At 39.0% G+C, this 23485-nt stretch overlaps 1 protein-coding gene across 1 annotated transcript in view; it reads left to right on the plus strand.

The window, feature by feature from the left end:
* LGR4 (leucine-rich repeat containing G protein-coupled receptor 4) overlaps positions 1 to 23485 on the plus strand; it is a gene marked incomplete at its 5' end in the record, with an annotated part of 101843 nt that overhangs the window by 51894 nt on the left and 26464 nt on the right. The window contains 2 exons of the mRNA XM_008584247.1: positions 21460 to 21531; positions 22821 to 22892. Of these exons, the coding sequence (XP_008582469.1) occupies positions 21460 to 21531; positions 22821 to 22892 (144 nt within the window). The remainder of the gene's footprint in view (positions 1 to 21459; positions 21532 to 22820; positions 22893 to 23485) is intronic.

Genomic DNA, 23485 nt, shown 5'->3' on the forward strand with positions numbered 1-23485 from the left:
CTACTAAGTTGAACATAATGCTCCCAGAGCAAAAATTGAATGGAGATTGTTTGCCACTTACAAGTTTGCAAACTAGGTCAAATTACTTAACCCCCTCTGCTCAGTTTCTTTGTCTATAAGGTACAGATAATAATAGTTCCTCCTCATAGCATTCTGGTGAAGACAGAATGAATTAATATATGTTAAGTGCCTAGGACAGTGCATGAAACAGAGTGAGTGTTATGTAAATGCTAGCTAGTATTTATCTTACTATTTTAAAAATGCATAAGAGTCTGGTCAGTTAGCTCTGTTGGTTAGAGTACAGTGTTATAACACCAAGGTCAATGATCAGATCCCCATACTGGCCAGCTGCTAAACAAACAAACCAAAATAAAAGTGCATAAGAAAAAAAAAGTAGAATATATACCAAATGTTATCTTTAGGGAAAAGGATTAATTGCATGTTTTATTTTATTTTTGCCTTCTATATTTTCTTCTATAATGAACGTTAATAATTTTATAATAATTATTCATTTTTAATTAAAATTTTAAATTGAGTTAAGAAGGAGTGAATTATGCATTTGAAGCCTCCACCTCCACCCCCCTCGTCAAGCTTTAAGGTGTTTTACCTCCTCCTTTTTATTTCACTTATAGTTTTAGACGTTCGGATTAGTCTCTCTTTGCAGAAGTAATTATGCGATGAAAGGACATTAACAAGTGGCTGTTCAGCCATTGTGTAACCTTTGTGGGATGTGTGATGCCCAGACAAGAAATGGAGAAGCTCCCCTTGTTCTGGACGGGGCGTTGTGTGCAGACCATCTTTGCTGAGGCCTTTGATTGCCAGTTATACCTTGAGGGATTTTTTAGTGAAGACCTGGATGTGGAGTCAAACCTAGTTAATCTCTGCTTTGTGAAGTTCACATCTTGGATTTCTTAAAATCTCAAATGACCAAGCATATGTCAACCTCATGAATTCTGTCAACCGAGAGTTTTAATTGGAACCAAAATTGAATTTGACTGCTAGTTCTTTGTAGCTAGGTCATGTTCTCTTCATATTCTGCTATTGCAGTAATGAAGCTGGTCAAATCAAGTCGGTACACCTTCTCCAAATACTGTATGGGATTTCAAAAATGAATTCAGTTAGGAGAGCTGAATGTTGTTTTTAAAGAATCCTTCAAAATAGTGTTTTATATCCTGGCAATATTTTAGGCATTCAAGAGAATTTATTTTCCGTGTTAATATAAACATGGTAAAAAGCCTATGTTTTTTCTTTATAAAACAGTGTAGTTGATTTTGACATTCCAAAACGATGCTGCCATGACTATTGTAATATTTCATAAACAGTGTAACCATTTGTCCAGAAGTCATCTGGAAGTCATTTATTTAAGAGTGATTGTGAAGCTTCATGCCCTAAGGAGAAATGAATGATTTGCTGAGGGTTTTTTCCATGTTATTTAATGAGGTGTGCTTTACGAGATGTGACTGGGTTTGGCCAAATTTGATATGGTGATCTACAATGCTTGGAGTACTGGGTAGAATCATTTCCCAACAATACATTAAGAAGTGTTTATAGATATTTGCACATTCAGTTATCCTTTCAACAAGCACTGAATCCTAGTCTATGCTAGGTCCTATGGTAAGTGCTAGGACACAGACACAAGCATGGTTCCGTCTTCAAAGTGGATAGTCTCTTCAGAGCTGTGCTGTCCAGTACTGTAGCCACTAGCCATGGGTAGCTCTTTACATTTAGATTTAGAGTAATTAAAATTACATAAAATTTAAAATTCAGTTCCTTAGTTGAATCAGCCACATTTATGCTGTATTAGACAAGTCAGATATAGACTATTTCCATCATTGCAGAAAGTTCTATTGGAAAGCTATTGGAAAGCGTTGATCTAGAGGGAAAGATGAAACTAACACTTGGTGCATCGTGGTGAAGAAGTGTATGCTGGGTCACTGGAAGCTTAAAGCAAAGTATTTGCATGAGACCGTAGGATTTGGGAAAGGCTTCCCAGAATAGCTTCCACTGAGTCTTGAAGGACACGTAGGAATTAGCCAGATGAGGGTGGGGGTAGTAAGGTTGCCCCAGGAAGAACTTCAGAGCATGTGCAAAGGCATGGTGGTAGAAATTTAAGAAGTGTTAGGACACATAAAGTGTATGACAGGATTGAAAGGTAATATAGAGAAATGTCAGGAGCTGAGGCCAGATTACGAAGGGACTTTGATTTAATATGAGAGTGAGCAATAGGGAGGAGACTAGGATTTTTGCCATTTACTGAGTGCTGGGAACAGTGAGATGATCTGTTTGGGGCTCGAAGAACTCAGTTTTATAAAGATATGATGTTTAATAGCATGTATATAGAATTTTACAGTGTACAGAAGTCCATTCCCAAAACTCTGTGAGGAATGTCAGTTTTACGAAGGTGGAGGCTGAGTCGAAGATGTTAAGTTCCCATGCCTGATGTGTTGTTTTGCTGGGACTTGAAGTCAGGCCTCTAGAGCTTTGCCCTTTATGAAATACTGAGTGATATGTATTTATTCTCAGGGAAATATTCCATCCAACTTTTTCAGTGAAGTGTACTTTAGATACTATTGTTGCCAATTGTTTTATTTTCACATTTAACCTACTTTCGAAAAGTTTATAGCTCATAAAGTTTGCCACCCAGTGATTTTCTGCTTCCCCTCTCTCTGGAAATACAAAGACATAGGTTCTGGCTCTCCACTAAATACATGCAAGGTTCTGAAATCTTAGAAAAGTCTCTTTGATTTTTGTACCGCACTTTTCTAATCTTTAAAATGGGACTCCTCAGAGGACTACTGTAAAGGGAAAATCGGATAATTTATGTAAAAGTTCTTTGTGATCATAAAGTGCTGTTGTCCACGTGAGGTAAGGTAAATTTCACTTATCATCTGAAACATTGCTGTCTTTCTCTTTTCTTGAAATGTTTGGAGGAGAATTGGCTTGCCTCGGGGACAGGAGCTGGAGTGGGCCAATACAGGCAATACAGGTTTCTGTTAGCAAGGTAAAAGGAAAGCCAGAATTTCTGGAAAACATTCATTTAGTATTGACAAAATCTGTTGCCTGATGAGATGCTGCACAAATGTTTTTGGCTCTTCTTTAGACTTGTTAGGGCACTAGTAGCCATTTGGGGAATGGCTGAAATTTGGAGTCGTAAAAATGATTTCATTAGAAACAGCAGAAGGAATATGCAACTACTTTTCCATCGGCTATCACTGAAAAATCCAGGCGGATGTTTCTTTGATGTGGCAACAGCAGTAGAAGCCACTGCCAGGTCTGGCTGGCACTTGGACAGTTATTGTTTAATACACATCCTGTGACTAGGATAATTCCATTCGTTTCAAAACATAATTTGACTTTGGACGACTTCACAATGCTGAAGTGAAACTTAGGTCTCTGAGTACTAATTCAAGATGACTTGTCATTTTGTTTCATGTGTAGGGCAATTAATTCTAAATGGTGGCACTACTTTACAAAAGCAGACTGGTAAGCAATTTGAACAGGGAGGTTTAAAATCAAATGCAAATAGGGTGGGTCAAAATTAAATAGTTTTAAGTAGTTGAATTATATATTTGTGTGTACAAATAACATATATCAAATTCAACTGTTCAATCCATATATATTTATAATTCAATCCATATATAATAACATGTATATAAAACAAATAAAAACATTCTGCATATATAATATATATACCATTTTATACCAAGATAATTTCAGACTTTTAAAACGTTGCAGGCATACGGAATTTCTCGTATACTCTTTGCTTAGATCCCCCAAATACTGACAGTCTCTCTCTCTCTCTCTCCCCACACATACATAAAATATATGTACGTTTTCTTTTGAACCATTTGAGAGTAAGTTGTAAACACAAAGCCCTTTTATCTCTAAGTATTGTAGTGTTTATTCCAGAAACACTAGGGCATTCTCTTAAATACCTGCCGTACAATTGACAAACTCAGAAAACTAGCTTTGATATATATCATCATCTAATTTATAATTCTCATTCAGATTTCAACAGCTGTCCCATTAAGCCCTTTATAGCAAAGGAAAAAAAATTCTGGGCTAGGATGTAATCCAAAGTCATAAATTGCATTTGGGTTTTGTGTCTCAATAATTCATTTTAAATTTCTAAAACTATTTTTTTCATACTTTCTACCTGAGCTAATACCGATAATTAAAATTGGTCAAAACTGGGGCTGGCCCTGTGGCTCACTCAGGAGTGTGCGGTGCTGGTAGCACCGAGGCCACGGGTTCAGATCCTGTATAGGGATGGCCGGTGGGCTCACTGGCTGAGCGTGGTGTAGATGACACCTGGCCGAGGGTTGCGATCCCCTTACCAGTCAGAAAAAAAAAAAAAAAAATTGGTCAAAACTGGCAAAAGGAAATTATTTTAGGGTACAATAGAAATAATAATGGCAGCCAACATTTATTGAGAATTTATCATATGTTGAAAACTTAATACACACTACCTTATTTAATGCTCACAAGGCCCCTATCAGGAATTTATCATCACTGAATTACAGATGAGGACATGGAGGCTTTGAGAGATGAAAAAACTTATTGTGGTCATATAAAAATAGCAGAGCTGGAACTGAATCTATGTTCATCTGATTCAAGGTGTTCCTCTTAATTTCTAAGCTATAATTTGGCTTGAAAGTCATAGAATTGGAGGGGAACTAAAGGGGCCATCACTCACTATCATCTGCAACTTAAAGTAGTTCTACAGCTAACCATCAAAGGTGGTTGGCAAGCCAGTATTTCCTGTAGTAAGTTTACCGAACAAATTGATTAACAAGGAGTTCTTCCTAGAATAAGGTTTTCTTGTCTAGCCATATCATTTTTATAGATGAGAATATCAAACCCAAATAGTGGATAAGCAGCTTGCCCAAAGTAACAGTATGCAACTGAGCCAGAATTAGATCTACAGAGTTCAGTGCCATTTGCACTATATCCTATCAACTTTTATATCTCAGAGATATATAAATAATTTCAAATAGTCCTATTGGGTTGTTTAGAGCTGGAGAAAGTAGCTGATGATTGCTCTGTTCTAATATGTATAAGGAATTTCCTTTGCTTCCAAACTAAAATTTGACTCATTTAACATTTACTCCCTTAATGCAGTCTTTTAGATAAGCTCTATTGACTGCAGTGATTTCCCAGAAAAAACAAAATAGTTCCTCAGTTGCTCTGGTAATGTTTGACAGTTAAAAATATTATACTCTTTGGAAGCATTTTATTTTTTCACTTTGTAGCCCTCTGGTGGGATGGCTTGGTAGCAAAGATCACTGCCCTTACTGTTGGGAAGTACATAGTGAACTCATAGAGGAGTGTTCCTTGTCTGATTCATACCATTTCCTATAACATGTCATTTGGGGAGCTCTCAGATTAGAGAGTAAGGGTGAAAAGGGAGAAATGGGAAAGGAGTTTGTACTAATTGGGACCTACTGTGTGTCGGATAGGCACCTCCTAGAACATTGTTGTGTTTGTTTTGTTTTAACCCATAAAACTCTGTGAGTTATATTTATTCCCATTTTGCTGATGAAGAGGCTAAAGTTTTCCTCAGAGAGATTAAGTAATGTGTCCGAGGTCACATAGCTCATTAGTAAGGAGCGTTGAGTCAATCCCAGGTCTGACTGTGCCCCTGTAGATGTGGAAAGGGTGAGGAAAAACTTACTAGATAATTCATTATTTCAACAAAATTTTGTTAGCTAACGCACTGTATTCAGTGCTGAATTACGTGGGATTCATACCTTCAAGGGAGAGGAACCGTATACCTAAGTTTTGAGAGTTCAAAGGGGAAGGGAAATTACTTCTTGCAAAAAAGATTAAGGAAGCGCTCATCAAAGAGTTGGCATTTCTGGAGAGCCTTGAGGGATGATAGGAGTTATTTGTGAGGCAGTGTGCAAAGATGTGCAAAAGAGCATGAACAAAGATAGGGAGACAGACAGGGGTAGATAGTACAAGGGTTTGGTTTGGTCGCAGTGTTGTATTCTTGAAAGGAAGTGTGGGAAAGAAGCCTAGAAAGGAGTTTGGGGCCAGCTTGAGGACCTTTCTTGGCAGACTAGTGGAGTTTAAACTCTTGACTGACTATTGATGTTTTTTGAGTTAGGGAATGATTTGATCAGATCTAACCTTCAATAAATTTGATCTCATAGCAGAGAGTTTGGAATTGAAAGAGTTCAGGGAGACAAACAAAGATGCAAATAGCACCAGTCCAGGTGAGAATTATGAGAATCTGAATTCAGGCAAATGAGAGGCATTGAGAGGAAGGAGAGAACTTGTCCAAAAAACGTTACAGAAATAGAATCAAGAGGAAGTCCCAGCTGGTATGATAGGGCTGACATCAATAACACTTAAGTTTAAGATTACCAGGAGTCTGGTGGTGCTTTGACAAAATGAGACACAATCCGGAAAGAGAAATTTTTTTTGGAACAGAAGATATTGAATACAATTTTTACTCTACATGTTGAGTTCAGGTGGGATATGGGTAGGGGGCATCTAGAAATATGGGAGTGGAGTCCAGAATAGAGATTCATGGGTATAGATTATAGAATAGAGCGCCATGGTTATAGATTTGGGAGTCTTTTCTTTTGAGGTGATTATAGGAAACATTAGATTGAAGGAGCTTGCCAAGGGAGAGAGGGTAGAAGGAAAGGGAAGAAGGCCAAAGACAACTCCTTGGGAAACACTTGAATCAGGGTGTGGGAAGGAGACCAAGTGCCAGAGGAGCAGGAGAACTAGGGCAGAACTCTGCCGCAGGAGCTGTGGGAGGATAGGTTTTTCACAAAGAAATGAGGGATCAACATTGACATGCTGGAGAGAGATGCCCATGGCCAGATATTGAGAAATGGCTTGACTTCTTTAAGTATGTTTAGAATTGTTTCAGTAGAGTGATGAGAGTCACTGAGGTAAAGAAGATCACAAAACAGGCGTTTAGGGACTGCTAGTAGGTGGTTTCTGGTTTTCGGAGAATGGATAAAGCTTGGAGTAGCTACTGTATTTGACAGGAGTCCATTGGGTTTGAGACAGAAACCCAGTTGAGGTATGATAGAGGATCTATTGTTTCACAACGATCTAGAAAGTCCAGAGGTGGAGTTGGCTTCAGATGATACTGGATCTTGGGGCTTAAAAGTTATGAGAGTTTTCTCATGATCTCCATTTCTTAGCAATAATTGTCTCTAATCTTGTGATTTGGATTCATTCTTTCCTGTTGCAAATAGCCTGTCTCCATAAAGAGGGAAATAGGGCCTTCAGTACATCTTTACATAGTGAGACCCAACATGAATATCTAAAGCGTTTCTTGCAGCTTTCGGCAGAAAACTCCTAGGAGAACTCTGATTGGCCAGACTTGCCTCATTTGCCTGTCTTCGGGCCAGTCACTCTGTTTAGGATGGTTTGGTGCGATCTGGGTCATGTAGTCATCCCCAGTAGGGCTACTTAGAGTGGAGAAGTTGTCCCCCAAAAGAAGCAGAAGAAAGGAGGAAGGAAGACATGCTGGGAAGAAGGAGACCACAGTTATCACAGACCACTAAGAATCTAGTGAATAGACCCACTGTGGAAAATATTTGTTTAATTGGGTCAATCTGAAATGAACAAAGGATTGCTGAAAAGTAGTAAGGGACCAGTTAAAGCCTAGATAATATAAATGTATAGTGGAGCCAACTGGACCTCTAGGAGTGAAAGTGATGAAAAATGTGATGTACTAAGAATTTGTGTTTGATAAGTCGGGATTTCATAGGTGACTAGAGGAAATCGAGCAGGAGATTCAAGCAGTTCATTGTTAAAGTGTTTGACATGGGATTCAGAAAGTGGAGACAGGCAAATGAAACCACAGTTTGTTGGTTCATTTATTTTATTTTAATCAAAGTTGATTGTTTATTCTTTGGCTAATAAAGTAGTGACTACTAATAAATGAAAATGTATTTGATTTTATTCTAGCATGATTAAATTCCAGCAAGGAAATAGGCTAACTTCTTTCTTCCAGATATTTTCCCTTCTTAGTCAAGCCATATTCAACATACTTATAATATTATGTGCTTTAGACTGAGACTTAGAATTTGTTCACTTTTTTCCCCCCGTTTACTACTTATTAGTTTGGATTATATGTATACTTGAAAGATCATGTTGGAGATGCTGGAAATATTTGTGTCCCAGATACACTTGGCTTTTAAAAAAATGATTATGAAGTGTAAAACTGTTGAATAAAAACTAGATTTTTAAAAAAAGATGATAAAGTTAATTGATGCTCAGTTTTAAAAGTATGTTCGTATAGAAGAGAAGAGAGGAAGAATAATCACCCACTATCAGACCACTGAGAGATAACCATGGTTAATATTTTGTTGTATATCCTTTGGGAATTTTTTCTGAATGTATGTGTACAATTTCTTTTTAAAAATATAATCTTACTATATATACTATATTTATCATAATATTTCCATATTAATAGATCTAGCTTTTAATCACCTCTTTTTTTAAAATTTATAAACAACAGAAACTTATTTCTCAAAGATTCTGAAGGCTAAGAATTCCAAGATTAAGGTGCTGGTAGGTTCGAGGTCTGGTACAGGCCCAGTCTCTGCTTCCAAGACACCGCCTTGAATGCTGTGTCCTTCAGAGGGGCCACACATTGTCGTTGCATGGCAAAAGGGCAGAAGACAAAAACAGTCCTAGCTAGTTCCCTCCAGTCCTTTTTAAAGGCACTGATCCCATCTATGAAGGCAGAGCCCTCTTGGCCTAATCACTTCTTAAAGGTCCCCCTTCTTAATACTAATGCATTGGCAATTAAGATTCAACATTAATTTTTGAAGGAACACAAACATTCAAACCATAGCAGAAACACAAAGGGAGTAGATTCTAAAAAATTTTGTTCACACTATTACCCATTTTGACATAACCAAATCCTGAAGGGCCTTCTCCCACTCTAAATTTTATTGTCCTATCACAGGTTTCTCTTCTTAATCGGTCTGTTGCTCAACTCCCAACAAGAAGGAATGACAAAGAACAAAGGGAAATTTATGAAAGTAAGAGTTCACATGAATCTATGCTCTGTGATAAACTTTGCATACTTATAGCTTTATGCCAAATATGAAACAAATTGGAAAATAGAATAAGAGTCTTCTGGACAAAAAAAAACCCAAACAGAAAACAAAAAACAGTTCTTCCCACAAGAAAGATGGAATATATATAATTGGTAAGGGATACCCAGTACCTTCTATATGAGACCATTAGAAACATCTGATCACTAACATGTCATTTTCCAATGGCTACTTAGAGAAAAATTTTAAAAACTGTAGAAAAGTTAAACTACTTACACGTAAGAAACATATTTCAATTCTTCTATGGATCCAAAAACCTTATAGTGGTTTCCTTAAACAGTACATACAGAATGATCTCATCTCAATGTTCTTTGTGGAAGTATAAAGTAGGAATCCATAGTCCAGAGATAAAACTTTAAGAAGGAGCCACTGATAAAGACAATATGTTTGTAACTTTTATAACATTTGTTTCATGTTGTGAATTTTATGGAGCGTTATGCATGAATTAATTTGCACCAAGCTTTCCATATTACCTATATTTACAGAATTTCTTTCCAGTGAGAATGATTATAAGACTGAAATTATTTGCTAAAATTAAAAACTTTCCTGTATTTTTTGCATTTATACAGTTTCTATCCAGTATACATTCTCATGTTTTTGCAAGGATGTAAAATAACTTGAAGACTTTCCCACATTACTTACATTCATAAAGTTTCTCTCTATTGTGAGTTATTTCATGTCTTCTAAAGTAACTGGGATGACTGTTACATTTTAGGGTTTTTCTCAAGTTTGAGATTTTTTTACTTTTTTTAGAGGAACTGGAATAATTGAAAGCTTTAGCACATTGTTTACATTTATAGGGTTTTTCTCCAGTGTGCTTTCTTTCATGTTTTCTAAATTTGCTGTAAAAAATGAATGATTTTGCACATTCCCTACATTTATAAGGGCCATCTCCAGTGTGCATTATCACATGTCTTTAAAAGCTTTCAAGAGAAATAAAGGCACTTGCACATTTGTTACATTCATAGGGTTTCTCTCCAGTGTGAGCTCATTCATGTACCTGAAAATCTAGAGGATAATGGAAGGTTTTCCCACATTTTTCACATCTGTGTGATTTTTCTCTAGTGTGGGTCCTTTTATGCATTCAAATGGAACTGGGTCATCTGAAGGCTTTTCCACATTCTTTACATTTGTAGGGTTTCTCTCCAGTATGCATTCTCAGGTATACTCAAAATATTCAGTGAACACTGAAGGCTTTCCCACATTGTTTACATTCTTAGGGTATCTCTCTAGTATAAGATCTTTCATGAACAGAAAAAGAAGTGGAACTCATGCAGGCTTTGCCACATTCCTTACATTCATAGGGTTTCTCTCCAGTGTGAGTTCTTTCATGTCTTTGTAATAAACTTGGTGAAATGAGTGCTTTCCCACATTGTTTACATTTATAAGGTGTATGTCCACTGTGTGTTGTGTGTCTTTGAAAGCATTGGAGAGTAATGAAGGCTTTTCCACATTCCTTACATGCATACGGTTTCTCTCCAGTGTGAGTTCTTTCATATATTCAAGGGAACTGGGCTCACTGAAGGCTTTACCACATGTTTTATGTTCTTAGGCCTTTTCTCCAGAGTGAGTCCTGTCATGAATTTGAAGAGAAAAGAGAGATCTGTAAACTTTACCACATTGCTTACATTTATAGGATCTCACTTCGATGTGAGACCTTTCATGTGTTTGAAATGATTTGTAATACATTCAGTTTTTCCCACATTGTTTACATCCATGGTGTTTCTCACTGGGGTGAGTCTTTTCATATCCGAAAGGACTGGAGAAAACTAAAGGCTTTTCCACGTTTTTTACATTCAAAGTGTTTTTCTCAAGTGTGAGTCTTCTCATGCCTTTGAAAGGAACTGAGATGACTAAAGGCTTTACCACATTCTTTACATTTGTAGAGTTTCTCTCCAGTATGGTTCTCAGGTCTACTCAAAATATTCAGTGAGCATGGAAGGCTTCACCATATTTGTTACGTGCATAGGGTTTTTTACCAGTGTGAGTTCTTTCAAGCATTTGAAGGGAACTGGGCCAATTGAAGGCTTTACCACATTTATTACATTTATTACATTATGGTGTTTTTCTCCAGTGTGAATCCTTTCATAAATTTGAAGGGAAAAGAGATAACTGATTACTTTGCCATGCTGCTTGCATTCACAGAATCTCACCCCAGTGTGAGCCTTTTCATGCGTTTCAAATGATTTGCGATAGGTGAAGGTTTTTCCACATTGTTTACATTCACAGTGTTTCTGGCTGTGGTGACTCCTTTCATATCTTTGAAAGGATTGGAGACAACTAAAGGCTTTCCCACACTCTTTACATTTATATGACTTCTCTGCATATTTCTGATTTTCATGCGGTTTGTATCTAATGTGAGATCAGCTGTGCCTAATACGAGCTGAATGACACATGAAGACTGTTCCACACATGCTACCCTTGCATGGTTTTACTCCAGTAGGAATTTCCTTGTTCAGATTATGATTTGGGATCTGGCTAAAGGTTTCTCCACATTGACTACTTTCTTTACTTACACAGTCTTCCTCCATATAAGTGCTTAGAGTTTCCCCCTGGATTTTTTACCAATCTTTAATGTTCTGGTCTTCCCATTTTTTTCCCCGTTTCCCAGCTTCTGGGAGGTCCCAGTGTCCTCCCAATGGCTCCTTTGGCCAGAGCGCATCACAGGCAACAGTGGCTGTACCAGAGCCACCAGGAGACCTTCTTAACTATCATTTAATAAACACATAGTATTTTGTCATTCAGATGCTTTACATTTTATGTAATCTCTTACGAATCAAGTGTTTGTTTATTCTATGTTGTTATTATAAACAGTAATTTTAGAAGCATTCTTATCCTACGTAGTCTTTATGTATTATTGTACTCTCTTTAACTGGTCTGCTTGCACTACAGCCTGACATTTTCTTTTGCCAATTCTTGTATTGGGATTAGATGTTTGTAACAGAAAACTCCAAATAACTGTTGCTTAAACACACAAAGCTTAATTTTATTTACATATATATGAAATCTGCAGTCTGGCAACCTGGAGCTACTGTGGTGCATCACAACGTTAGCAGAGATGTAGGGCCTGATATTCTGCTCTTTGTGTGTAGCTTTCATGTCAAAATCATATGATGTCTGCTGGAGCTGCAGCCATCATGACCCAGTCTTCAGCAGCAGGAAGGATAAAGAAGGGAATAAAGAGGGAGATATTTCTCAGTAGCTGGATTCCTCTAAGAGTCCATCTTAAACACCATAGTACTTCTGCTCACACCTCATTGGCTAGAACTTAGTCACATGGGCACACTTAACAACAGGGGTGCTGTGAAATAGGACCTCTGAGCTGGGCATATTGTCATCTGGACTAAAATCAGGGTTCTGTTATAGGTAAGGAAGAAAGAATGATTAAATTAGACAACTAGTTAAGGTAATTTTGGCTGCAAGTGACAATTCAAGTTATCTTAAACAGTAAGGAAATGTATGATCTTACATGACAAGGTGGTAGAACTGTTTTAGGACTGATTAATGGAGTTGCTCAGCCACATCATTAAGAACCCAGGTTGTCTCCTCCTTCGTAGTCTGCTCTCCCCAGTAAGGACTCTACTGTGGCTGTTGTCAGACAGGGTGGAATCCAGAAGAAGAGTGTCATCCCTTCTAATGTGTCTTCATTTAGGAAGAAAGCTGTCTTTCTCAGAGACCCCCAGCAGACTTCCTCATGCTTTATTGACCAGAGCTGAGGTCCCAGGTCCACCTCTAAACCAGTTACTGGAATGGGAGTAGGCATTCTTAATGATTGGTTAAGGCCAATTGGTATTTACTCATAGAGCTGAGACATGTGAATGAGGGGGGATTTGAACAAACCCAGGCTCTGCCAGTAATGTGTGAATGGGTATTTGGTAGCCAACCAACAGTGTCTGCCACAGTTCCTCTATACTGTTTACATCTTACCCTTTTTTTTGCAGTCCGTTTTGAAGTCTTTCTGCCATATGAAGTCTTTCCTCATCTTCCTTTTCCAGACCTCTTTTGCACTCTCTCTACTCCCCACCAGTTAGTGCTGGATTGCACGCCTTGTGTTCCAGCTGTGTCAGTATGTACTTGTCTCTTCCCCACCACTGACTTTTCTCTAAGGGTAGGGGCCTAGTGTCAGGCTGCTCCTCTATGACCTTTGGTGACAGTAACCACATTTTTCAACTTGAAATTGAGGGAGAGGTTAAGACAAAGGATTTCTTCTCATTTTGGATTTATTGATGTAAGAAACCTTATTAGCTTCTATAAAAACAAACTTCCATTGAAGTTTTATGATTGTTCTTATTTAAAATAAATAAAATGAGAAAATGTCTTGGGAAAATTCAGTGTTTCCCTTACTGTATCTATGGTGCTTGGCCTATAGTAGAAGCTCAGTAAATATTTATTGGTTGATGTTAGCTGCAAATTTTTTTTAAACCATTTAACATATTATTTCTTCACACTGGCGGATATTGCATGTGTTTATTGCCAAAAAGTAAATGATTAGATTGTCAGTATAATTTTGCTCAGAAACTATAACTATTGCCAGAGTTTTTATTGATTTACCTTTAAAATAAAGTCTTTTATGGATGAGAGGAAGTGGGAAACAGAAAGGCAATTTGGTGCAGGTGGAACTTAAATTTCTTTGAATTGAATAAAGCTCTTTAGTATGTAGAAGAGTTCTAAATGACCTGTAGACCAATTTTTAGCAGGGACATACACATTTTTTATTAAACATTACTGCATTAGTTTTTGTGCATTTAAATAGAAAGGTATAATAAGATATGTATGTCAAATAATTTCCCCCTTCTCAGCAAAAGAAGACTCCCTTAAAAACCTTGGGAGTTTCCATAATAAGGGTTTTTAAAAACATATATGTCCTGGGCTGGCCCGGTGGCGCACTGGATAGTGCGCCGCTTGGGAAGCGCGGTGGCGCTCCCGCCCGAGGGTTCGGATCCCACATACAGACCGGTTCCCGCTCACTGGCTGAGCGAGGCGCGGGAGCAACACCGAGGGTTGCGATCCCGTTGCCGGTCCCCGGTCCGGTACAGGGGCAACACTGAGGGTTGCGATCCGTTGCCGGACACGGAAAAAGACAAAAGACAAAAAAAAAAAAAACAAAAAAAACATATATGTCCTAAAATATATTCAATTTTTACATATATTTTCATAAGAGTTATATGAAGATACAAAAATCTTTTCTAGTATGTGAAGAAGGGTAAATAATACATCGTTAGTTGACTTAGGACTACTGTGATATACTTTATCAGATGAGGTTTAACCCTGATAGGAAGAATGTTCAAGGGGAACTATTAAGAATGCTGCTTCGTAACCACGTCCTTGGTCCTCTTAAAGTCAATGGTAGAAAATAACACAAAATGATATTGTTCTATTTCTAGGAGTTGCATTATTTTCTTTATATTGTTTTATTTCCAGGATTTACATTATTTAGCTGTGCTGTAGACCTTGGGCAAGGTCCATAAGAAACAAGAGATGCACATTCCTCATCTATTAAAAAAAGGAAAGGAAAACCAAAAAAAGAAACAGAAGGAGTGAGTGGTAATAAGCTTGCCTGGCCCATGACACAGGGTTGTTTTAAGGGCCAATGTAGCAGGATAATGAAAATTAAAAGTACTATACAAATGTTAGTTTTTTATTATATGTATTGATACCAAATATCCCTCAGTGGGAACCAGTACGCCTCTTTCAATCTTTATTTTTCACAGGAGCCAGCATAGTTCTGAACACATAATCAGGTCTTAACATATAAATAAATACATATCTCAGGAATTATAATAGAAGCATGCATTATAATGTTTTTTGCTCTTTGAAACAGTTGCCAAAAATTTGGAACCTGCTGATTTTAAAGTATAATAATTAATAAAAGAAAATCACTCACCTCCTATTAAATGGCTTCTTGTGGCCATACTTGCCCAGTTCAGTTTTGAACTAGAAAGGCTTTCTCTAAAGGTAGGTCATAGGCTGGTGGCTGTGCCTATTGTATTTTGCATTTAGCGTGACACTGGTGATCCACCCACTTGAGGGAATTTATAACATCATAGGAGAGGCAGCTGGGACATGTTTGAGTATGATCTGTTGTACTTCTATGGGTGGCTTCAAATGTAGATGTAGAAGGAAAGAGTGAGGGAGGAGATAAGACATTGCTGAGGGGTAGATATATGTTGATCAGAAGGGAAGGGGGGCACTCAAAGTACTTTTCAATCAGGACTTGACAATAGCACAGTGCCAGGCCATCTGGCAGCCACCTCTACAGAATGAAGGCAGGCACATGGGTAGATGGGAGGCTGTGGCTACCCTCTTCTGGCTTTGTTACCTGCTCCCCAACCTCTCCATAATGTGCTAGAGAAATTGCCATTGGTAAAGCTGTTTATTATTTGTGTGCAGAGTGTGGTTCGAGCCTTACTGCCACAGTTGCTGTGGCCTCCCTCTGCTTTCTCTACCTCCCGTCTCACAACAGCTGCTGGAAGCTGCTGACCCCTCCTCGGCCCTCCCCCAGCTGACTACATATGTCTAGTCAGTGTATATGTCATATTCTTCTCTACTAATTCTTGGCTAGACTTCGAGCCAAATGGCTACAATGAAATTTCTGTAATAGACCAGAAGAAACTAAATCCTGGCATTTTTCAGAGAAGTTACACCAATTGGTTTATTTTGTATTTCACACTTGCTTCTCATCATTAAATCACTCCCCGAGTGAAAAAATCCCAGTGTAGTTCAGCGCATTTCATGAAAATATTAACTCTTTGGCCCAGATGACCTTCCGAAATGTGTCCTACTCATTTATACACATCATTGACACGGGTCCCATGTTGAACCAGTGCTGTTCCTGTGTTCCTCCTGTGCTGGGAGGGACGGCAGATAGAAAATTTCATGTATATGCATGAGGAGTAGAGGTTATAATTGAAAACTTTTTTTCCAAAAAGCTTCCCCTGGAAGGAACCCCTCAAGTGACTCTGTGATCCTTATGAATAATAAATGCCCACAAAACAGATTCATAAAGACATCGCACACTGAGCCACTTGTATCCTATTTCCTGGAATAGTTCCAAATCCAGTGGGAGAGCGGAAGTCTAGTGGATTGCGGTTTCCCATCCCCTCCACCCTTTCTCTGTCTTTCCCTTCTCTGTCTTTGCTCTCTTTGCTTCTAGGACTGTTGGAGCAAGTAGAATAAATAGGAGTTGTCTTGTGGTAGACTGTGTCTCCATTTGAAGTCCTGCTAGACTTGTTTAAACTCTGTCGGATCATGTGCACAACACAGTGTGTGTTGAGATACTACTGTTGACCAAGGGTCTGTGTTCCCATGTTTAAAGTCCCTCCCCACCCTTCCTTAAGAAAACATACTCCCAGCGTATGCTGAGAAAGAAAATTGTTTCCCTGGCACCCGTTTTTTTAAAATATAGCCAAATAGTTCCGTTAGTAGTGAAGGGTGGTGTTAGGGAGTAAATGAAACAAAAGGAGAAAACACGCACAAAGGAGAAAACAATCAGGAAGCTTTCCCACTCTTTAAGTAGCTGTATTACCTTTTCTAATCCAGAATCTTATACTGGGGCTTAGTTGAGGCATTACAGCAAATACCAAGTGTCTGCTACATGTAAGTTCTCATGCAGGGGAATACAAAATGAATACAACCTAGTCTCTGCTGATAAGGCATGTCTAATATCATTGAAGGAGATGAGAGAAGTACATAGTAACTGGAGGCGAACTAAGATGCACCCAGTGAGGTACCTGTGGAATCAAAGGAAAGTAATATCATAATGGTTTCGTGTTGGTGGTAGGATCCAAGTTGGACAACTTGAACAAGGTTTCAGTTGGCTGTGGCTGGGGTAGGTGTATTTAAGGTGAAGGAAATCGCATGAACAAAGAGTCAGAGGGGGAAAAGCGTAGTCTGTGGGGACATAGTAACACTGCTAAGTTGTAGAAGACAAGGAACATGGGAATAAGGTGAGAATAGCAGATAGGGGCACACTGAAGGCCCACCTGCTTCAGCAGGGGAAAAAAAGAGGCTTTGGGAAAATGCTCAGAGTTGTGCTTTTTAAGGTTACATGTCACAGTATTATAATTAAGTGGTTTGAGACAGAAGTCTTGTGGAGTCCATGGCAATAATCCAGGAGACAAAAAATCAGGGCCTACTCTCAGGTGACGGCTGGAAGAGGAAGGATGGATGGATTGAAATCTTTCAGAGCAGTTCTGTGTGGCCTGTGGAGTCAGAATGCAGGGTGGAAAGAAGTGATGCCGGGAACTCTACAAGCAGAAAATCATACCACTGTCACCCTTCTGCTTTCACCCTAATGATTTTTTTTTCCCCCTTAGGACTTCACAGCCATTGGAAGAATAGTAAAAAATATTGTCTGTGGGAAAAAATATAAATATTATTATTGAGCAAATTAACAAAGATTTTCTGGGGCCAGTCAATAGGTCCTCAAGTAGTGAGAAGCCAAGAAAACTGTTGACTACAGCAGAGAAGTGCAGACCTAGGCCTGGAATGGGAATTCGCTGGTCTTTGCTAATGGAGGGCCATCAGTGACATGTTCTTCCTCATGATCAGCCTCCTCCTTTTCCTACCTAGGGTGTTGCTAAAAAAGCACAACAGAGAATGCTCTATACCCTAAGCAGAGTCCCAGTGAGTTTAGGGCATGCCCTATCCTTTGGCGCTCAGAGATCCCATCCTCACTCCCTTCCCACTGGTGGCCTTTGGCTGTGGGAAGGATGGCACTGTTGGTCTGCTGGGAATTTCTCCATAGTGGCAGCCCTGAGCTCCTAATGTATAGCCTCTTCTTGTTATCTGTAGTCGGTCTGGTGAGAGCTAGTGATACTCAAACAAGGCTATCAACTTGCCCAAGTCCACTCTGCCCCTCCTCTCCTCTCTGGGAATTATTTTCTAATCTCTTGGTGACATACCAGAGGCATCTTTGGTGCAGGAGGAAGTGGATAAGCATTACAGCCAGGCGAGAGCTGGAATGCTGGCTCCTCCACTTACCAGCAGTTGACTTACTGCAAGTCACCTTAACCTCTCAGGGACTCGAGAAGCAGGTCTATTGTCATGAGACGATTAAAATGAAAAATATGTATGTACAAGCTATCACTGTCACAGTGCCTACAACTACAGTGGGCTCATTAATAGTTCTTTTCTTTTGAAGATTTTGGGACTTTATTCCTAACCTTCCTATTTATTCACTTTGCTCTTTTCAGGATATGAGCTTTTAGATATGAAGCATCCCCAAGGTCTAGTACAAGAAACAGTGTCTCATAAAATAAGCAAAATGTGAAGAGGCTCTGGAGGGTGCAGTTGCTAAAGCTGCAGAGACTTTGCCATCTGCTGAGTGTATTATTCATTAACACAGCAACTTGGTAAACTTAGGTAGATACATTCCAGAAGGCTCCACATGATATGTTTATTCTAGTAAGAAACTAAGTAATCAAAGTAGTGTGTCCTCTTGCACAGCATTATCACCACTCACCCCATACTAGCAGTGTTTATTTCTCCAGATCGTTGGCTTGTGTTTCAGGATAAGCCTCAGGTAGAGTGCTCATTTTGTCATTTATACTAATGATAAGTAGAGGAGAAAAAGAATGCTTTTTGAAGTTAGTTTTCCCACAGTTTATAAAGGGGCAGAGATTTGGGAAAAGGAAGCAAATATTTTGGCTACTGTGGTTAAACACTCTTTTCTGTTGACAGGTTAAGATAATCAGGTGTCCTGCATTTTGCCACTTCCTTTTTTACTTTATGAAGTACTCTTTTTCCTGAGTCTAGCACGACAGGCAGAAATCCTCAAGAAAAGCCCACGGATGAAAGGACATTAAAAGCTAATATTAGAGACAAAAGAATAAGAATCTGGCGAGACTCCATCTTTTTATGTTATTTATACTTTGGTGGACACTAGCTTTTTAAACTAGTCTTTCAGATAACTAGGAGGAGCAGTCACAGTCACACAACTATTTGAGGCCCTGGGGAAAAATGGCTACTGCCTCTTATGGCACTGATGGTGCAATTTGATATTTTTAAATGTGACCTTTCAAACACTTTGCATTACAGCTGTGAGCATTATCAATTGAATTTAATGAATGAGCCTGGGGTGTAGAAAGCCACTTGAGAATGCTTGCACCACCGAGCTTTCCACTGAGGCAGAGCATGGGATGCTGTGGCATTGGAATTGTGGGCTTTTACAAGGAGGAACTTCTGAGAAAGCAGTTTCTTGCTGAGTTGGCATGTTGGTGGGTAGTAACAGAAGTGTGAGAGGCATGCCCTGTTCTGGAAAGCATTTGTACTCATCCTGCAAGGCTACTGTGCAGGAAACACCAGTAGAACATAGCCTGTGACTGGATTTAATCGTGAGCTCTAAGTATTCACGCATTGAGCATGTTTATAAAAACTGAAGTTATGAAGGAGGAGTAGCATTGCAGTTGGGTATTTAACAGGTGAAAATGAGGTTGCTAGGTGAAGCTGGCTAGTCTAGAATCAAGAGGATTTGCCAAGGAGAAATATTTTAAAATAGAAGCACAAAGAGGCCTTAAAACCGTCTTTTTCCATCCCTTGTTTTACATATAGAGAATCCTGGGAGGTGAATGGCCTAGAGGCTGATGGTATGAAAAGTAAGCTATTGTGAGTCTGGAGAATGGGAGTATAGAGCCAGGGTACCTTGTGGGAAACAAGTACATGGTGAGAAGGGTTTTTAGGAAGGATTTAGTTTAGGGGCATGAACTTTGTGTTAAACTTGTGGTGTTGCCTCAAGATCCGGCATTGTTATTTTTGCCATTGACAAAATAGTAATCCGTACTCCCCCTTTTGGTTTCCGAGTCCTCTCATTGTTTTACTCCCCTCCCACATTCCTGCACCCCCATCTCCAGCACACACATCTCTCTATGTTAATGCTGGGTAAGGCTTGGGCACTACTCTTCCCAGGGCCATTTGCATTTTAACTGGGACAAAACGTCAAGAGAGAATAATGCATCTAAAAATACAGTTTCAGACCTCAGGGACTTCAAACTTTAGGGCTGGTACAGGATCCTTCCTTGTGTCCCTAAAATCAGGGTGTGTAAGTGGAACAGATTGGAAGAAGGGGAACCTGAAGTCTAAGGAGAGGATGTTGTATGCCTGGCACTTAATAGGCACTCATATTTGTTAATGAATGAGTGAAACTTTTTGGTGACTAAATGAATTGATGTATAAGCCTCAGGGGTGCAGGGTGCTAACAAAGAGAATAGGAAGGATGATGGAAATAAAACTTTTAAAGGAGAAGTTATAAATGTTAAGTTTTCTAAATTTTTAAAAATTTTAAATTATAAATTTTAAAGGAAGACTTGGTGACTATGTGGTCCCAAGACAAGAGGGATGAAGAGAGCATTTTTTAAAAAGAAAAATAGGGCTGGCTGGTTAGCTCAGTTGGTTAGAGTGCAATGTTATAACACCACGGGCAAGGGTAAGTACATAGTTACAGAATCTAGCTCCTTGGGAGAGTACCCCTGACAGAACCAGCAAACCAGGTGAATCCTGTGTTTGGTCATATGGACACAGAGCTGTCATTTTAAACTACATACTTGAAAACATTCCTTCACTTCACCTGTTCACAGTTTACTTATGTGAGTTGCTGTCCTACTCCCTGCCTCTTCTCCCTGATGTCTTCTATTACCTCCTGCCCACCCCCGACCCCCTGCCCCGTTTCTCTATGCAGGAAAATGGGAGGAAAAGTAGGGCTCAGTATGAACTGTTTGCTCAGATTTCTTACTGAAGAGTTCTTTCTGAAGAACTCTTATCTTTTTCTTACTCTACTCTTACTCCCAGTTAAACTTGTCACTTCAAAATTTCTTTAGGAAACCATTTACTTAAAAAAGAATATGTAGGACATTGTTTGGAAAGTTATGCTTGTGGTGACTCTCTTTTTGCCTCTTTTTTGCAGGGGCTGTACTGCCCTTGGTTAAGTGGAGATAACAGGTCCACTTGCCTCCCAAAGGCATTCTTCCTTGACAAACTGGTTTGCTCTGATCTGTGTAAACACTCCTGCCTGCTGACCAGTAGTCTGTATTTATGAGGCCCCTGGAAAACACTGCAAGGCTGCAGTGAGTGACCATGAATAGCAAACTTAATTTGGTTTATTGTGTTTTGGCTTGCTTGACCTCACCAGAATAAAAATGTGCCTGCTTAAATTATTGTACTGGGAGTTTTAAAAACATTCTAGACATATTTATCTCATCAGAAGAATCTTGGGATCATTTTAGCAAAGGTTTTAAGTCCATGTGTAATGTCAGATAGACTTGAGAAATGTTTTTAACATAGAGCTTTAATCGCACATTAGGTTATTGTAAATTCTGAATTTTAAGTCTGAATTACTATTTTTTTTCTCTTGCTACTTCTTTTTTTCTAGACAATTGGCTGGCAACGACCTTTCTTTTATCCACCCAAAGGCCTTGTCTGGGTTGAAAGAACTCAAAGTTCTGTAAGTAATGCAATTTTAGAGTTTCACAGCTGGCTGTGTATTTTCTTTCTGCATAGTCAACATGCTTGGAACTAGGTTAAGCACAGTTTCTTTTAGTTCAGGATTAAAAGATTTAAGGAGTGGCCAATGGGTGGTGTGGGAGGCTAGAGGTTGGTTTAGGCAACCTTGGGTCTAGAGAACAAAAGTTAAAACTCTAAATTATAGGTATTCTGACCTCCAACGTATTACAGTGAATGTTAGGCTTTTTGTGTGGCTAATGCACTGAATTAAAACCGTATTTAAGCTTTACTGGCAGGATTTCGTTTCCACTTATTTTATAGCTATAAGAACTTTGAATTAGCTGACCCTAAAGGGAAAAAGGCTTACAAGAGCTCCAAATGTGAACATCATTTTAGAGCTAAAGGGAATTGAGACACCTTTAATTTATATACCTACCAAGGAACCAGGAAATAAATTTCTGGCAGCAGTCAGGAGCTTGAAGTGTGGGAGATTGTGAAACAGATAGACTGACTGCTCCCACTTCTGCCACTACCTGGCCACTACTTCTGCCATTACCCTTGGCAAGTCTCTGAACTTCTCTGGTTCCATGAGCTAGGTGGGCCCTTTACCGCTTCCATTCTGTGGCTGTGATTCATGTCAGGCAGTCACCTTTGTTAATGTGACAAGTATGGCTTCATGCAAAAATTAAAAGGATTTCATTTTCAGTATAAATCTGTGCTTCTGTTCTCCAGGCCCTATTAGATGATTAAAGTTCTGTTTCTGCCCTGGCCCTACACACATTGAGGACATTTCTGCTTTTCCCTAAGAGCTCAGGTTCTGCTGCCCTTTTGACAAGACTGGCCTGCCGAATGTTCATGTTTCTGGGTTCTGCTTTATTTCGATGTGAAAGGCATTAGGGATTCCAATGGGTTTGCTTATTGTACCTCCCAGTTAACTTGTTGTACCTCCCAGTTAACATTAACTAACAGTACCTGGAGTGATGAACATTAACTAGGGTGCCTTAATTCCTTGGAATGGGAATGGAATCCACAAACCCTAGATATATGGATTACTTAGCAGGACTATGTTAAGAGATGTCTTGGGCAGCATAAATTTCATTTCTGGCTTTACAACAAATGTTTCTTGACTTTTTTATTATTCTCTTGTCTTAGGTGCTTTCCACCTCCATTCCTCCCTTTTTTTTGCCGCTGGAAATATTATTTGGAAAGCCATATTAATGGCTCTGAATTCCTCTGAGAAAAAAATGGTAACAATTGCTTGTTATTCACTAATCAAAAATTTCCTTCCAGAACCCTCCAGAACAATCAATTGAAAACAGTACCCAGTGAAGCCATTCGAGGACTGAGTGCTTTGCAGTCTTTGTAAGTAACTTTCTTGTTTTCTGCATTCTTGAATCATTAGGAGATCACTCTGGCTACTAAACGTGTAAAGAACTAGAATCCCAGGGAAAAGGGGAGATTTATCTACTCATCTGGGATAAAATGGGGATGGCCAGTTACTGCTAGCAAAATTTCCTTTGGTGGGGGAGAAGGTGATTCCATTTACCTTCTCTCTTGTCTCAGAGGGTGAGTATTCACTGCTGGGTGTATTTCCATGAACTTGTGCATGGCTGGTCATCAGCAACTCTTTGGAACTAGAGTTATGTGTGTACGTTAGTTCTAGTGCCTTGTGCTCTGTCAAGAAACAGCCACAAAGAGGTTACTGTTTCAGGTGGTAAAGATAATCAGAATAAATTGATTATAGTTCCTCTTCTGTGGACATTGACTAAATACATTGGGAATTACTGAATTGTCTGAGCTGCCTCCTTCCCAGGTTTTTCTTTTTGAGAAAAGTTTGGTTTTATGTGGAGTGTTTGAGGTTTCAACTCTGTTTTTACCATGTAGTCACTGATTTCAAAAGCTTTTTCAAATAGCGCTTCACTTTTTTCTTTTATGCATTCCATAAATGCAGAGAA

The sequence above is a fragment of the Galeopterus variegatus genome, unplaced genomic scaffold (assembly GCF_000696425.1).
Source record: "Galeopterus variegatus unplaced genomic scaffold, G_variegatus-3.0.2 Scaffold102, whole genome shotgun sequence".
Lineage (NCBI taxonomy): Eukaryota > Metazoa > Chordata > Mammalia > Dermoptera > Cynocephalidae > Galeopterus > Galeopterus variegatus.